This window comes from Alnus glutinosa, chromosome 9, assembly GCF_958979055.1.
Source record: "Alnus glutinosa chromosome 9, dhAlnGlut1.1, whole genome shotgun sequence".
Lineage (NCBI taxonomy): Eukaryota > Viridiplantae > Streptophyta > Magnoliopsida > Fagales > Betulaceae > Alnus > Alnus glutinosa.
The window spans coordinates 1,062,864-1,080,643 of record NC_084894.1 but is presented as its reverse complement, the minus strand read 5'-3'; the positions used below and the strand labels follow the sequence as shown (position 1 = coordinate 1,080,643).

The following is a 17,780-nucleotide window of genomic DNA, read 5'->3' as shown; positions in this document are numbered from 1 at the left end:
GTATTAAAACATATTAGTCCCAAAATAATATCCCAAAACAATTAAAAAAATACTAATCACGTACAAGGCAGAGAGAGAGAGAGAGAGATAGAGAGAGAGAGAGAGACCGGGAGAGGTTTCAGAGAGAGAGAGAGATGTAGAGAGAGATAGTGTCAGAGAGAGAGAAATCTAGAGAGAAAGAAAGGGTTAGGGTTTAGTCTGTGGTTCGGTTAGAGAGAGAGAGAGAGAAAGCTAGGGTTAGGGTTTAGTATGTGGTTCGGTTAGAGAGAGAGAGAGAGAGAGAGAGCTAGAGAGAGACAGAGAGAAAGAGAGAGAGAGAGAGAGAGAGAGAGAGAGAGAGAGAGAGAGCGAGAGGGAGATGTAGAGAGAGATAGGTCCGGACCTAGGGTTAGGGTTCCTGGTTCGGTTAGAGAGAGAGAGAGAGAGAGAGAGAGCTAGAGAGAGAGAGAGCTAGAGAGAGAGTGAGAGGGAGGTGTAGAGAGAGATAGGTCCGGACCTAGGGTTAGGGTTGCTGGTTCAGTTAGAGAGAGAGAGAGATAGAGAGAGAGAGAGAGAGAGAGAGAGAGAGAGAGCATGCACCGTAATAATTGCTGAACACGGGTGGTGCAGTCACGGCCGGAGAGGGAGCTGGCCGGAGATCCTGGTGGTCAGTGGACGGAGAGGGAGAGAGAGAGAGAGAGAGAGAGAGAGAGAGAGAGCTGAGTGAGCGAGGGAGAGATGAGTGAGCGAGCTGAGAGAATCGAGCTGAGGGAGAGAGAGGGAAATGCGAGGATCGAGGGTAGCTTCCTCTGGAAGCTACCCTTTTTTTTTTTTTTTTTTTTAATTGAAATATTAGCCAGGTGGCGCGCGGGAAATGTCCCGCGCAGGTCACCTGGCCAAAAATTGGCCGCGTGGCGTAATGCCACCCGGCCAATTAGGGACGTGTATTATTATACACGTCTCTATCTGTTTTTATTTTTTATTTTTATTTTTTTTTAAAAACGAAAAATGGTATATATATATATATATATATATATATATATATATATATATATATATATATAGTTTTGTATCTATATATATCTATATATATATATATATATATATATATATATATATTAAATATATATATATATATATAGATTATATCTATATATATATATATATATATATATATATATATATATATATATATATATATATATATAGATATAATCTATATATATATATATATATTTAATATATATATATATATAGTTTTGTATGTATATATATATATATATATATAGTTTTGTATTTGTAAACACAAACACAAACCCTAATCCGACCCTAAGTGTATGTAATATATATAGTGTTAAGGTTTACGTAAACTCTAACCCATAAAACTAAACCCTAAACGGTAACCCTAAAACTAATTCTTAAACCTTAAGTCTGTGTTAAGTTTCATATATATATATATAGGTCCTATATATATATAGGGTTAGGGTTTTATTAGATTACTATTCCATTAACGTAAATCCTAATTAGAGTTAGGGTTTACTTATAAGTATACCATATATATTTAAAGTACTCAACACGTAAAACGTAAATATACTATAAACATATTGCACGTAGCCCATACCCCTAACCCTATGTCTATATACTATATATAGTCATAAACCCTAACCCTAAGTGTATGTACTTTGTTATGTTGCATATTTTTATTTTTGTTCCTCGCCGTATAATTATGCATATATTTGTAGCCCAAATTTGGGTATATACAACGTTATTATATATATCTATAAACTCTAACCCTAAGTGTATATATATACTATATATAGCTATACACAATATAGGTATATAAGTATACTATATATATATATATATATATATAGCCATAAACACCAATGTTAGGGTGTATACAAGTAACTATAAAGGTATATAGTTTCGGCACGCCGTTTACATGCATGCATGCATATATTATATATATGTATGTACATAATATGACAAGATAGTTTTGAAATACAAATACAAATACAAACACAGACACATGCAACCCTAAGTGTATGTAATGTACATTCTTGCTAAACCCTAAGTCATAAAACTAAACCGTAAACTATAAATTAAAACTAAATCTTAACCCTAAGTATAGTATATATATATATATATATATATATATATATATATACTATACTAAACACTGACCATAAAATTGAACCCTAAAACCCATAATCTTAACCCAAATCTTAAGTGTATGTACCATATATATGTAAGCCATAAACCCTAACCCTAAATATATGTACTATATGTATAGTGCTAAACCCTAACTATAGGATCAAATGATAGTTCGACCAAGTTTTGAACATTGAACTCGATCAAATGATAGAGGCATGCAATTTTATACTTGTGTAAGGTATGCCATAATGATCGGGACCACAAGGCGAACACATTCAGATGGATGTTCAACGAACCCTAACCCTGAGAGTATGTACTACACATACAATAAATTAAGTCCTAACGCATAAACCATATTCAAGAAACTCAACTTGCATGTAAATCCTAAAACATAACTATAAGTATGTGTAGCACAAATTTATTGTTGGGGTATATAATAGGAATTTTTAATATAAATAAATTCCAAAAAATTTAAATACAAGTACTGTATAAAACTAATTAGTTTATATACTCTAATTTGGTATAGGGTACATAGCAATTTTATACTCCAATTTATTTGTTTTTTTTTTTTTTTTATTTTAAAAAAAAAAAAGGGAATTCCAAAAAAGTGTTTTTCAGTTAGCCACGTGTATTAAATTACACGTGTCTGCCAGATGGCAGCGTGGAATTTATACACGCGGCCAATTTGCAGCGTGTATAAAATACACGCTGCCATCTGGCAGCGTGTAGAAATTACACGCTGCCATATGGCAGCGCGTATTTTATACACGCTGCCATCTGGCCGCGTGTAGAAATTACACGCGGCCAGATGGCAGCGTGTATAAAATACACGCTGCCAATTGTTTGTACGCTACATCTGGCAGCGTGTCCAGAGAAACACGCTGCCATCTGGCCGCGTGTCTACAGTAACATGTACTGTAGACACGCGGCGATTTACGCCTTTTTTTGTAGTGGTGGTTAGGCCACTACCATTTGGTCATAGGGTGGTTCGACCACCCTCTTTAAGTGTAATGGGACATTTTATCTATTTTTAGTTGGACGGACGTAACTGAAAATCCTAATGAAAGGGACTAAGTGAAATGAATCAATTGCAACTTTGTACGTAAAATTTGGACATTATAATTTGGTTCAAAGTTTGAGAAATTAAGTAAATTCCCTTTTTTGGGACATAAGTTAATAATAGTAAGTTAATAAATTACTATCTATCCAAATAGAAAAATTGATTGGAATATATATTACTTAGCCTGTGATGCAAACAACATATACTAAAACAAAAGATTAAAGAGATCGAAGGGCGTCTGGTTATTATATATACCAATGAAACTGATGCTTCAGCTGCAATGGTGAGGATATATATCAGAGCAGGAAACAATGGCGGGACAAGCGCTTTCCAACGCATTCTTTATGTCATCGACAAAACCAAAACCCGTCACCGAGTTATTATTTGGGATAGCCTCTTTCTCGCTTTCTATGTACGTTGCCGGTGGTGTTCAACAAAACTGACCCATCACAAGATTCACAACCCTGCAACAAAGTTAAAACATGATTAATTAATCCCATTTAAGCGATATATAAGTAAGTTTAATTAATTGCTAAGAAATTGGAGCAGAAAATAATTACAAGTACGTACATTGACAAAGCAGTCATGTAAATGAAGCCTGATAAGGCTGGCGCCAATCCGGGGATCACTCTGCAACGTACGCCTCCTCAACGACTCCACGCACGATGCTCAATACGTTTGAACATGTTTCGTCGTAAAATCTTGGAGTCAGCCTGCCATGGCAATGGCATAGAGATCCTCCAAGCAAAAATGCACAGAATAGAGCTATCACAGTACAGTGATAAGAAGAAGACATCTTTAATTCTGTAACATTATCCTATAAACAAGAATATTAACTTCAATATTTCTATATAAAGTGACAAATATGTGTTTTCTAACCGTTGAAATGTACATTAGATTGGAAAATTCTCAAGTTGGTTAGAAATTCTTGAGTTCTGTCACATTAACGTAGTCTACGTCGACTACGTAGTACCAACATTAATCATGAAAAGCGGTCGATCGGCGGGGTGAAAATCTGAAAAGATTGTCGGACACTAATTCCTTTCCTTGGATTCTTACTAGCTAATAAATTCTGCCTTGCATTAATTTAATTATATGGTTTTTGACCGTTTGAGTTGCGTAATTCAATAAGATTTTGGCAAATTTCATTTCAACTTTCAAGCATCTAGAATTCTGTCCATTTCTTGTGTGGGGGGACATTAATAAATGGTTTAAACCCAAAGATGATATATACTCGTGACGTTTCACATTGTCCGGATATAAAAATAAAGATGTGTTTAATTATATGTATATTCGCACGTAAACTTGTCTAAGAATAATTGGCAAAGTAATTCATGTGATTCCAACTATTTGGAAGCTTATTATTCTTATTTTCGGTGCTTTTTTATTTTATTTTTTTGATTTTTTATAAAAGGAAACGTGCCAAATAAGAAGTTAACATAAGAATTTATTTGTTATTTATGCTTACCATATGAAATTTTAAGTTACTTTTTAAATGTCTAAAAACTTATTACAAATCGGTACAAACATTAAGATTGATTTTACATTATTTTTATTTTTATTATTATTATTTTTGGGTAACGTAATGTTATGATATTCTGATCCTCTAGTCCACCGAGGTTGAGGTGTTGAATTGAATGGGCTGGGCTTATATTGGGAAAGCAACAAGGTTAGGATTTTGGGCAATTTCCCTCTTAACTGGCCCTCATCACACAAAAACGCCGTCATTTGGTTTACATCTAAAACGACGCTGCTTCAGTCAGCAGGCACTTAAACCCTTAAACCCCTTGTCATCCCAGAAGAAGAAGAAGAAGAAGAAGAAGAAGAAAGAGCTGAAAACAATTAATTGTCATAGTAGAAATGCTCGCAATTGCTCGAAACCTTTCTTCACCCAAAAAGTTGAAACACCCTCTCTTCCTTTCACTCTCAATCTTAGCCCAATCCCTCACGAACCCTTGTTCTTCTTCTTCACTCTCACAAACCCTAAACCCCCAACCTCAAAGCACTATCAAACCCCCGCCACTCAATTCCTTCTGTTATATTTCTTCAATCCCATCTTTGTCCCTCACCCGCGATGGAAATTACGACAAGGCCACTACTCACGTCGTGTGCGCCAGCTGTGGGGTCCACATGCAGGGCTCGGACCCTAAACACCCTGGTTTCTTCCTCAAGCCCTCCAAGAAGAGCTCGAGTTATCACTCACGTGCCCATCTCGTGTCGGACACTCACGAGTTCAAGTTTCCTAGCTCGCTCAAGAAGGGCTTTTTAATCGACCCCAAGACTGAGACTGAGACCGAGACCGAAACGCTCAGTTTCGAGAAGCCGATGGTGTGCTCGCGGTGCCCCTCGTTGAGGCACTACGGGAAGGTGAGGGATCCGACGGTGGAGAACCTCTTGTAGGACTTCAATTTCAACCACACGATCGGCCGGAGGTTGGCGTCGACCGGCGGGACCCGGTCAATGGTTTTGATGGTCATGGACAACGCCAATTTCGACGGCTTGTTCCCTTGGAAGGTGGCGAAGCTGTTGTTGGAGACGATTGAGGAGAATCTGAAGGTCTGGAAGGGTTAGCAAGTTTTGACACTATCTGTGAATCTAATACAAAATTAGTGGGTTATGATTGAAAAGTTTAACTCATTTAATTAAATGTGATGAGTTATGGTTGACTTATACAATCTTATTTTTATACTCATATATGCATCGAGATGACCCGAACCCGACACGCGGCATTTAGGTCTAGTAATTTTTGACACGACCCGCGAACTGAACACAAACCAAACACGAAATTATTGGGTTAAGATTAAAGGGTATATAATTTTATATATACCCATGCTTCGACATGATTCAAACGTGACACGCGAAGATAAATTGTCATCGCTAATGAAAGTAGAGCACGCATCTTTAGATGACAAAAATTGATATCATTCTTCACATCAAATCTCACTAACCAAGTTGTGGATTTGTATCCCAAAATTTTACTAGTTTGTAATAACAAATTAAGATTTTGAATGATAAAAAAAGTGTGGAGAAATAGAAGAAGAAAATTATAACAAGCACATGTAGAGAACACAAAAATTTATATATATGGTTTGGCATAAAAGAAATTCACTAATAAAATATAGTACAACAGGTGGATAAAAGCACTAAAAATTCCCCATCTCAATACACTCCATAGTCCATACCGTACTCGATCTTTCGATATATGAAAGGGGAGAAAAGCATCGATCACTCAAGCCTCCCTCATTTATTCATACAGAATTTTTTGCATCAAACACTCAAAACACAGATAAAAGCTTGCATATACGTATAGTTAGTTGCACAAAAGCACCACATGTGCAGCAAAAGGTGTAGATATACACACCATATATTTGCTTGCATTTTGCTTATTTGTACTCGATTAGCCTTATCTCTTATCACTCATTTAAATAGAGCTATGCAAGAGATCATCTGATCCAGAAGTAGTGTTTGCGTTAACTGCGGCGCAGTTGAGTCTAATTTCTCCTTGTGTCCCCGTTAACACGTTGATATTCCCCATTTTGATCATTGATACCACAAAGTCAGCAAAGAAAGCAGTCTGGTTAGCACTATAGTTGTTAACAATGTCAATAGTATCCTCCCCAGTAGTTGAGAACAGCTCTTGATCACTCTGCAGCAAGCCCTCGTTGACTTGAAGATTAGAGTAATATTTATTGTCAAAAGCATCCGGCGTAGTGAGGTCGAGATTGGTCAGATCAGTCCCCGTTCCGTTCTCCGCGCATATTCCTTTGAGAGTTTCTAAGTAGGTTGAGTTCAGGGTCGGATCAGAATCACCAACACCGGTAAAATTGTATAGCCGGTTGCTGAAAGTCAGACACCGAGCGCGTCCAAAAGTGTGAGCACCTGAAGATTATGCATGCATGCCCAATTAATATTCCTTAATTATCAAAACGTGTTTTGTTTCCATCACAAATATGCCATTTTTGTCTTTTGTTCTTTATTGAGACGATGGAGAATCTTAGAGATCGATTAAAAGTACTTTGTTTTTACATTTGTGAGCATTATATATTAGCAATTCACCAAATCATGGCAAATGTTTATATATCCAAATTGCTGAACATGCGTACAGCTTCTTTTACTGCTATTTTGGTATCTTGACTAAAAAAAATAAGATTTGGGTAGATGAATTAGAATGCTCTAAAGTTAGTAAGCAAGAGTTACCCGAGAGAGCAACTACATCGGTACTGGTGTTCAGGCCAACGTCTGAGAACTTTAATTTTATAGCTGCTATGGTCTCGGTGGGTCCTGGAAGGGCAAGATTAGCACCAGTTCGGTTTGCTGTTGTGCCATCCCTTCTTCCAAGTAAAACATCCCACGAGGGACCTCCTGCCTGCAGTGAGCATGGATATTAGTTTGTCTGTCATGCAAACTACATACACTAAAATAAATGTTTGATCGAAGATCGAGAAGGGTGTCTTGTTGTTTTATATATACAATACCAGTGAAACTGATGCTTCAGATGCAATGGCGAGGATATCGGCGCAGGAAACAATGCCGGGACAAGCGCTTTCCAACGCAGTCTTTATGTCATCGACAACACCAAAACCCCTTACTGAGTTATTATTTGGGCCAGCCTCTTTCTCGCTTTCTATGGTGTCGGTGTTGTTCAACAAAATTGATCCATCACACCCCTACAACAAAGTTAACATGTTTCTGCAGAATTTAGACAATCAAAAGTGTACTTGATGCACAATATTAATTAGATTAAGGGAGGAAGAAATAGAGCAAATAATGAGGAGCTGGGGACGGACGTTGACAAAGCAATCATGGAAATGAAGCCTGATAAGGCTGGCGCCAATCCGGGTGTCGGTCTGCAACGCCTGCTCAATGATTCCCCGTACGATGCTCGTCACGTTTGAACATGTTTCGTTATAAAATGTTGGAGACAGTTGTCCATTGCATGATGATCCTCCTAGCCAAAATGCCAAGAATAGACCAATCACAGTACAGTAAGAAGAAGAACAAGAAGACATCTTTCTCTGTAAACAAGAATGACTTTGGATGTTTGATAGAGCTAGCAAATTGTGGTCCTTTATTTATAAAGTGACAAACATGTTACAACCCCCCCCCCCCCCCCCCCCCCCCCCCCCCGGGCGCGCCCCCCGCAACTCCAAAAAAAAGAAGTATAACACGTTTTGCTTGATGCTGATCTCGTGTAAGCTATCTAAATAACAATTATTCGGGGCAGATCAGCTCTCTCTTCTTTTCATTTTGATTTTTTCTTTTGTTTCTAGGTGTTCTATGATCAGATCAGCAATTTTATCCTCTCCACTATGCATCTATTCATTTACTTCAGTATTGTGCCATTCATCTCTTCAGTTACCGCTGCTGCTGTTTGCTGGTTGTATTTTTTATTTGAATAAGAGTTTTCTTTTCTTTAAATATGTCATCATATGCGATCTATGATATGAAGGTTAATCAGATATGAAGAGTTATTTCTCACGACCTTAATAGTTCGGTATGAGGGATTATCTCTTACGGCCGGTTTAAATAATTTTTTCTAAAATATTTGGTTACCTTTGTCTTAGATCTAGTCTACTCGAAATAGATCTGCGCTAGCTCTTTAACTATTTTTGTACATGAGTTAGCGGAAGATGAAGTCATAAATAGTACTTTATTGTAAGAATTTTATTTGTATCTATGATTTTGTACTCATAACATGTGGCTATGATTTTGTAAAGCTTTATACTTTGTGATATAAAAACTTTATACTCGTGATCTTTGATCAATAAAATACTTAGATCTTTCGTTAAAAAAAATAATAATAATAAATAAATAAATAAACCAATAAACTATCCGAATAATGGAAAAATTTAAATATTTTTTAAAAAAAAAGCTGCAAGTCTAATTTATTCTGAACAGATGACTCTCGCATATAAAGCTATTCGGAATAGGTAAGCCCGCAATCCCATCTTTTAGTAATATAAAATCATTGAAAAGATGTTTGGCACAAGTGAGGTACAAACAGATCGAACCCTGGACGGTTCATTAGATTGGAAAAGTCTGAAGTTGATGAGAAATTCATATATTCGATCGGTGACATAATTAACGTAGTTCATAAGCATCCATGTTGGAAAAGTCTAAAGTTGATTCCAAATTAATGCACAAATTCTGTGACTTTAACGTGGTACGTACATATGCATAATGCATCCATGTTGGAGGCTAGGGTATGTAAATTATAATCACTAGCTACAGGGCCACTCAAGCATTTTTTTTACATAAAAAAGAATATAACATGTTTGAACTAAGATTCTATGTTTATTAGATAATTCGAATAATATCAAAATTCGGACAGCTTAAAAAAAAAAAAAAATTAAAAAAATCATTTGCCATGAACAAGTGAATCTTGCATGTTAATTTATATTAGGCTTCGAAACAAGTAGGAGCTCCATACGTCATTCATCTTTTAAATTACCTAAATTTATGTGTTATTATATTAGTATAATAACATAAAATCATTACGAAGGCGTTTGGCAAGAGTTATAAACGTACTCTATTGAAAAGTTTTTTTTTTAACAAAAGATCTGAGTATTTTATTGATTAAAGATTACGAACATAAAGCTCTTACATTACAAAGTATAAAGTTCTACAAAATCATAATATAAAGTTATACAAAATCATAATCACATACTATAAAGTTAACCTATGTACAAAAATAGTTAAAGATCAAATCTGCTTCGAATAGACTTGATTTAAAATAAAAGTATTTAAATATCCTTAAAAAATTATTTAAATCAACTGCGAGATAATGTAAAAATTCTATGACAATATTGTAGTTAATGGGCCGACATGCATGTTGGAGTAGATATATGTAAAAAAAGCTTTTACATATAAAATAATTACATCATAACTCGCCATCAAATCACACAATAACACTCACAAATAAGGGTGTGCAAAACCCGCAATCCCCGCCCCGTCCCGCAGCACCCGCCCCACCTCGCCCCGCAGAGGATCGGGTTTTCAGTTTTTTTTGCGGGTTAGAGTCTTAATTTGAGAAATTTATGCGGGGCGGGTTGCGGGTTTAGCCTTTTAAAAAATGCGGGTACCCGCCCCGCACCGCACAAAGGAGAAAAAGAAAAAAAATAAAATAAAATAAAAATAAAAATAAAAATAAAAATAAAAAATCATGTTTCTTATAATTTTATCTATAATTAATAGGGTTTTTAGTTTAGTTTACAAGGCTAATTACATGAAAAATGTTCTTGTATGGAAATAGGAACGATTGAAAGATATGTGTCAACATGTCAAAGGACTAAATTTAAAGAGCTTTGAAATTATAATTTTTTTCTTTAATGAACCAGAGTTGATTTCCTAAAAATTTGACTTTGCATTCATAAGATTTTGTGAAAAATTAATATGAATTTAATTTTTTTATTAAAAAAACCAGTATTTTTTCGAATTTTTATTTTTTACAAAATAAAATCAAAATTACATAAATGCCACTCAAAATACCCGCCCCGCCCCTCGCGAACCCGCCCCGCAGTGACCCGCCCCTCACGGTTAGTCTTTATCAAAATTTTCAACCCGCAAAGATGCAGGACGAAGCCAAAAAAAAGAAGAAACCGCACCGCACCGCATCGCCCCGCCATGCACACCCCTACTCACAAAGATATTTTCACTCGACGGCTTTCAAAACCTTCGTCCTTCACCAAGCCGCAATTAATTAATGCAACCAATAAGAAAAATAACTAGAATTAAATGAAAAGCTAAAAAGATAATACTAATAAATTCAGGCTTTTTTTTTTTTTTTCTTTAACGCTAAAGAGACGTACTGTGGGGTTTGAAAAGCCATAAAGATTGTTGAAAATGAAAAAGCAAATTGCTTTTCTTGGAAAAGTCTGAGGTTGATTAGAAATATATGCATAAATTCTGCGACTTAATTTAACAGTAGTACATATGCATCCATGTTGGAGGGCATGTAAATTACAATTACGGACTAGGCTTAATTAGGTTTGTAGTTTGTTTTAGAGTTTAGATTTAATTTCAAGTTTTTATTTTATATATATAAATACAATTAAATTTGAACCCTTAAAAAATTACATAATATGTTCTCTAGGTCACTCAAGCCGCTTTTACATGAAGAAGAATATAACATGCACGTTTCAACTAAGATCCTATCTTATTAGACTGTCTGAATAATATAAAAATTCCGTCAGCCTAAAAGAAAGATAATAAGGCTTATTTGCCCTGAACAATTATTGAGTTCGCATATTAGGCTATTTGGAACAAGTAGCTCGATATGTAATCCATCTTTTAAGTTACCCAAATTAATATGTTATTCGGACAGTTTAATAATATAAAATCATTCCTAATGTGTTTGGCAAGTGAGTCATAAATGCACCACCTTAAAGAGTTTATTAGATTGGGAAAGTCTAAAGTTGACAAGAAATGCATAAATTCTGTGACATTGTTGTACTCTTGATGCTTGCATGTTGTTGGAGTGGAAATAAATAATCCATCTTTTAAGCTACCTACATTTATGTATTATTCAGACGGTCTAATAACATATAAATCATTGCGAAGGCGTTTAGCAAGTGAGTCAGAAACGCACCATCTTAAGAAGTTCATTAGATTGGGAAAGTCTAAAGTTGATTAGAAATGCATAAATTCTGTGACATTGTTGTAATCCGTATGCATGCATGCATGTTGGAGTGGAAGTAAATAATCACTATAAGCCCACTCAAACAGCTTTTACATGGAAAATAATTAGGTCATAAATATTGGGAACATTCTCAAAAATTTAGGAAAACTAATTAAAGCACTCTTAGCAGTTTTCTTGAAGTCTCTTCCCTTTCTTAAATATAGAAAAAAAAAATTATAAATTTTTTTTAAAAAAAAAAAACCAAATAGCCACATGCAACAGATACCTATACATTTCTTAAACATTGGGTAAGCTACATTCAGTACTGCTACCCAATGTATTGAGTAACACTTTAGCTTCTCTATTCATTATTTTACCACAAAATATTTCTCTCATTTCTCTGTCTTTCATTGAGAATTATGTTGAGATTTTGTCAAAAAAAAAAGACGAGAGTACACAGGAACATGCATTTTATAAATAAAGAATATTTTAATAGTATAAGAAAAGATAAGAGAAGTTCCCTAATTTTATAAAAAAAAATAAATAAATTAAAAGCTACTAAAAGTGCTTTAACTCGCCATCCGATCACACAATCACTCTCACAAATAAACTCACTCAACAACTTTTAAAATCGTCTCCACATATATGGAAATCATATGCCCTCATCAATCACCAAACGACTATTAAGGCAACTAACAAGAAAAGCCACACCCTATACGGAAAATCATACACCATTAACACCGATGTTATCGTATTGGACAAGGAGTTTCTTCTATTACAAGGGACACATTTCCAAATACGTACATTTTTTTTTCCCCCCATTCTCTTCGTTAGGTTTTCTTTTAAAAGAATATCATGTTATGTAAACTATCGAATGTTCCTCTGGCCCCTTTTGGCCGCCATCAATCACTCGTGTAATCTTCACTTGTTTTGTAATTAGAGTCGTCGCCAATCCGGCCATATATCTGGCCTTCTAGCGGGTACTACTCATGGGAAATCCCTTTTTTGTTTATAAATAATAAAAAACAAAAAAAAAAACAAAAAAGTGTCATCTGATGTGATATCAGATTATCAGATGACACTTTTTTGTTTTTTTTTTTAAAAAAATTTTATATTAAAAAGGGGAGGTTAGGGGACTGTAAAGTGTCCCCCATGTATTAGCTCCCACTTCTCATTGTCTTCTTCTCTTAAGGCTTGTTTGGCAAGAGAGATTTTTTACAAAAATAATCAACTTCAAAATATTTTTATTTTTTCATACAAATTATTTTGACTTTATATCACATCCATCACTTCTTACTACTATCTTCAACTCACACTCCATTATCAAACAAAGCCTAATTATATTATAAGTAAAAAAGCAATAGGAACTAGAATTATCTTAAGGAGTCTATAGCCAGTCTATCTGTTCAAAAATTAATTTGCTTCAAACACATGTCATGAAAAATGGCCGGCGGCCGGAGAGAATTAGTGATCGAGCAGGTAGCGTATATATAGTACTAGTTCCTGGGGTTGATAAGGTCGACGGGGAGAATTGGTGAGCAGCCTAGGCCTGTAGTTTGTGGGGTTGAAAAGCTTAAAAGATTGTTGAAAATGAAAAGCAAATTGCTTTCCTTGGATCGATCTTGCTAATAAATTCAGGCTTAATTTTTTTCCACTCTAATAAATTCAGGCTTATAGCCTCTGGGGTGTGAGTTAGGTAATTGAAGAAGATTAACATTCCATGTAGCCATATAGGTTCCTGAATTTAGTTATAAGCTTACATTTGGTTCCAATATAATATGTTACAATTCCATGAAATCTATCATTTTGAGATCAAGTGTGTCACAATCTTATCAAATTAGAACCAAATTCTAAAAAAAAGTATTAAATTGTTTAGCATTTCTCTTTTAATAAATTCAGGCTTATAGCCTATGGGGTGTGAGTTAGGTAATTGAAGAAGATTAATATTCCATGTAGCCATATAGGTTCCTGTTCCAAGTCCTTGTCTTCCTTTTGAAGCATGCATCTAGAATTATCTTCTTGTGTAATGGGTAGGGCACAATAAAGACTTTAACACAGTCCACTTTTACGGTTTCACTTTCACCAAACTTTTCTCACAAACCCACGTGCATGGTACACTTGCCCATTTTATCCTGTCGGTGTTGGGCAATAAGATTCATGTGAATATGTGATTCCCTCTACTTGGGAAGCTTTTTTTTCAAAATAAAAAATAAAAAACAAAAAATGAATGGTTAACAATTTGTATAGTATATATATATATATAAAACTTATTTATCCGAATAGGTTTTGAGCAATCTCATGTCTTTCTATTGAGTCTTGTAAGAGTTATTTCATATTTATTGTCTAAATTACTAGTAATTTGAACAATAAATTGTTAAGAATCTGATCTAATTACTTGGCTACGTACTAGTATCCATAATGTTTGGTGTTTTTACTATCCATAATGTTTGGTGTTTTTACTAACAACTTTTATAGGTGATATTTTTATGTTAGAAGGATTTCCCATAAATGGGATTGTAGAATTAGAGTTGGAATTCATAAATGTTGATCTGATATTATGTTAAATCACTATTTATTCTAAAAACTTAAACTTATAAAAAATTTAAAATTTAATTATTTGATTGATATTCTAATTGCATTCGTATTATCGTATATAGGGATTTAGATTATAATTTTTAAATTAGATTGTTTAAATAAAGAGTAAACATTTTTATCATACATCTATTTTACAATGTTAACGTGTCAATCTCAATAGGTGTTCAGGATTAACACTTAAAATTTGTAATATAATTGTAAGATGACTCTTAATTTCATTGCATTACCATCAAGTTATATGACAATTATATAATAATTTACTAAATAAATCATCCGTACTTTTTAGATAGCTTTTAAAATATTAATCAAATTTGATTTCTTCTTCTCTTTAAATAAGTAATATTCATCGTATCTTATTATACGAGAAATTTACCGAAGAAAAATGCTATTTTCATTTTTCCATATCTAATCTCCAAACATAGTGGTGGTCCTGTTTTGCAAAAGCCCGATTAAAAAATAAAATAATAAAAAGAATAGAGAGAGGAGGGGTTGGGGTGGTGTGGCCACCCAAAAAGCTGCCAACAAAAAATGCATAAAGAAGAGAGAGAGAGAGAGAGAGAGAAAGGAGAGGTACTTGGGATGGTCCCTGTTCTTCTGAGTTTCAGGCTTTTGCGTGGCTCGATAGTCCCTGTTTTTTGACCATTAATTATTCTTTTCTTTTTCTTTTTCCCTCACAGGCCACATTGCTGAGCGAGCTCTGTGTATCACAGAGAGAGAGAGAGAGAGAGAGAGAGGACTCTTGGTCTGACCTTTTGGGTACTGTGGGCCGTAGGATACATTGGTTTGACCTTTGGAGGCGGGGCGTCGGTGAATGATTTTTTAACTTTTAAGATGTCTTTGTCGTTTACAATTGGAACATCATCGTTTTACCCAGCAGCCGCTTAAACCCTTCAACAGTAATAGTAATACATGGCATTATCTCATGTAAAATTTTAAATGACGTTATAATATATATTATTATATCTATAAAATTTAATATAAATCATAAAATAAATCCTTCCGTCGGAAACTTCCTGTTCTTTTCTTGTTTTGTAGGCAATCGATCTGCAACCGGTCCGAACGTGCCAAATTTGGTATTATCATGCATCTATATATGCCATTTCATATTAAAGTCCAGAGTTTTCTAGATGTGGTACTGAAGAAACCGTGACACATACTAAGATATATATTACATGATTCCAAATTGCAAATGAGGGGCCGAAATTACGAGAAACTGCAAATTCTCTCTTAAGTCCAATAAAATCATAATTTTACAGTTCATCCCTACTGAGGACACTAATGATATCCAAGCCAATAGAGATAAACCAAGTGCTTTTAATTCATTTTGAGATTCGACCTTAGGACCTTACTCTTATTGTTGAACTCGGATGCATATCATTAGAGTTAAAGTGTCTCAAATCGTTAAGATTTCTTTTACCTTAATACTTTATAAGTTATGGTATGCCATCCTCTCTCAAGGCATCTTTTGAGAGTATCAATGGCTATTGACTTTTTCAGGCCACTCCCCTCATAGGTTAAGCTATATGTTTAATTGCTAAGTAATTGGAGCAGAAAATAATATTTAGAAGTACAGTGACAAAGCAGTCATGCAAATGATGCCTAATAAGGCTGGCGCCAATCCGGGGATCAGTCTTCAACGCCTCCTCAATGACTCCACGCACGATGCTCGACACGTTTGTACATGTTTCATCGTAAAATCTTGGAGTGATCAGCTTGCCATGGCAGTGGCATAGATCGAGATCCTCCAAGCAAAAATGCACAGACCGAATAGAGCTATCACAGTAAAGTGCATGATAAGAAGAAGACAATTTTTTGGAAAATTCTCAAGTTCTTGAGTTCTGTCACATTAACGTAGACTACGTGTAGTACAATTATGCATGCATGTAATCATGAAGAGCAGTCGGCGGGGTTGAAAATCTGAAAAGATTGTCGGACACTAATTGCTTTGCCCAATTCTTACTAATAAATTCCGCCTACCTATCTTGTATATGTATGTTTTTTGACCGTTTGAGTTGCGTACGTAATTCAATAAGAGATTATATGGCTTAGATCGATCGACCAGGCCTTTCATTTCAAGCATCTAGAACTCGATCTGTCCATTTCTTGTGTAGGGGACAATGGTTTTAATCCTAGAGTAGAGTATATACTTACCTTCATCCATAGATATCTTATAAACCCATGTGCTACGCAATCCCGTCCAAGAATTGGCAACGTAATTCATGTGATTCCCACTATTTAATTGGAAGCCTATTATTCTTATTTTCGGTGCTTTTACTCACATCTTTTGGAAGTGATGTAGCTAATATATACATTTGTGTCACTTATTTGGCAACGCTTGCTAGCTAAGTGTCGTGTGCGCACAGGTCTAAAAATTTTTTTAACGACTCTTTTTCAGTAAGCATCATAAATTTAAGACGCTTCTTCTGTAAGCGTCATAAATAGATTTTTAACGACGCTTCTTCCGTAAACATCATAAATTACAAATAATGTCATTTTTGTGTAAATGACGCGTTTTTTTGGCGACACTTACATAGTAAACATCATTATTTTGTGACGGCAATGGTATAAGTATAAACGATGTTAAAATTTTATGACACTTATGTATGAAACATCATTATTTGGTGACGTTAAAACTTTATGACATTTTTTGTGTAAGTGTCACAAAATTATGTCGTTTACTCAATAAACGTCATAAACATTCCATAAACTAATTTTTTTTAAAAAAAATAAAAAAAAATAAAAAAAAAAAAAAACAAATTGGTTATCATATGAAATTTCCTCATTTTTTAAATCTGTTTTCACCTCATAAATTATATGCAAAATAACTTAATCGAAAACAAAATCATATGGACAAAATACTATATATCATTAGATTGCCAACAATGTAGTCATATATATAAGTTGTACCATTGTTTCAAAATAATTAAGTAAACACCTAAAATCAATGTACTCATGGTATCATTACTTCAATTCCTTAATTACAAAAAACTTAAAAAGAAAAAAAAAGACCAAAACATTATATTGTTATGCTTGACGTCCTATTGTATATATATATATATGTCAACCTTGTTCTACACCAATGAAATTCAACAGCCGCTCTAAATTCAAATGTGTAGATTAACAACAAAAGCCATCCATAGACTCAATATGCTGTCTCCAACAACAAATCAGAATTTTTTTAACACAGTACCATCTTGTAAGTTCAATTCCTGCAGAGGCAAAGAAATATCCAATCTATATATATATATATATATATGCCCCCAGAAAAAATATTACACCATCTAATAACTATATTAAAATATTTGGCTGAAGGAGAAAAAAACCGACATCAACGCAAATTGCAGCAAACATTATTTGTAATAGCTAACAGTTTTC

The 17,780-nt window shown here is 34.5% G+C and overlaps 1 protein-coding gene across 1 annotated transcript; it reads right to left on the bottom strand.

Annotated features, from left to right (window-relative positions):
* Positions 1-6,264: 6,264 nt before the first annotated feature.
* On the bottom strand, positions 6,265-8,236 carry LOC133877651 (peroxidase A2-like). The gene is made up of 4 exons (XM_062316041.1): positions 7,981-8,236; positions 7,669-7,860; positions 7,391-7,559; positions 6,265-7,072 (listed from the first exon to the last, which is right to left on the bottom strand). Exons 1-4 carry the CDS (start codon positions 8,200-8,202, stop codon positions 6,615-6,617), a joined length of 1,041 nt encoding a protein of 346 aa, XP_062172025.1. The 5' UTR covers positions 8,203-8,236; the 3' UTR covers positions 6,265-6,614.
* Positions 8,237-17,780: the final 9,544 nt, after the last annotated feature.

What these genes read in the sequence shown, in the direction of transcription:
- LOC133877651 (XM_062316041.1), bottom strand. Translation starts at nt 8,202, where the DNA reads ATGTCTTCTTGTTCTTCTTCTTACTGTACTGTGATTGGTCTATTCTTG. An exon ending in TCCATGATTGCTTTGTCAAC is followed by an intron (nt 7,861 to 7,980) that starts GTCCGTCCCCAG and finishes ACTTTGTTGTAG; the next exon opens with GGGTGTGATGGATCAATTTT. An exon ending in CTGAAGCATCAGTTTCACTG is followed by an intron (nt 7,560 to 7,668) that starts GTATTGTATATA and finishes TGCTCACTGCAG; the next exon opens with GCAGGAGGTCCCTCGTGGGA.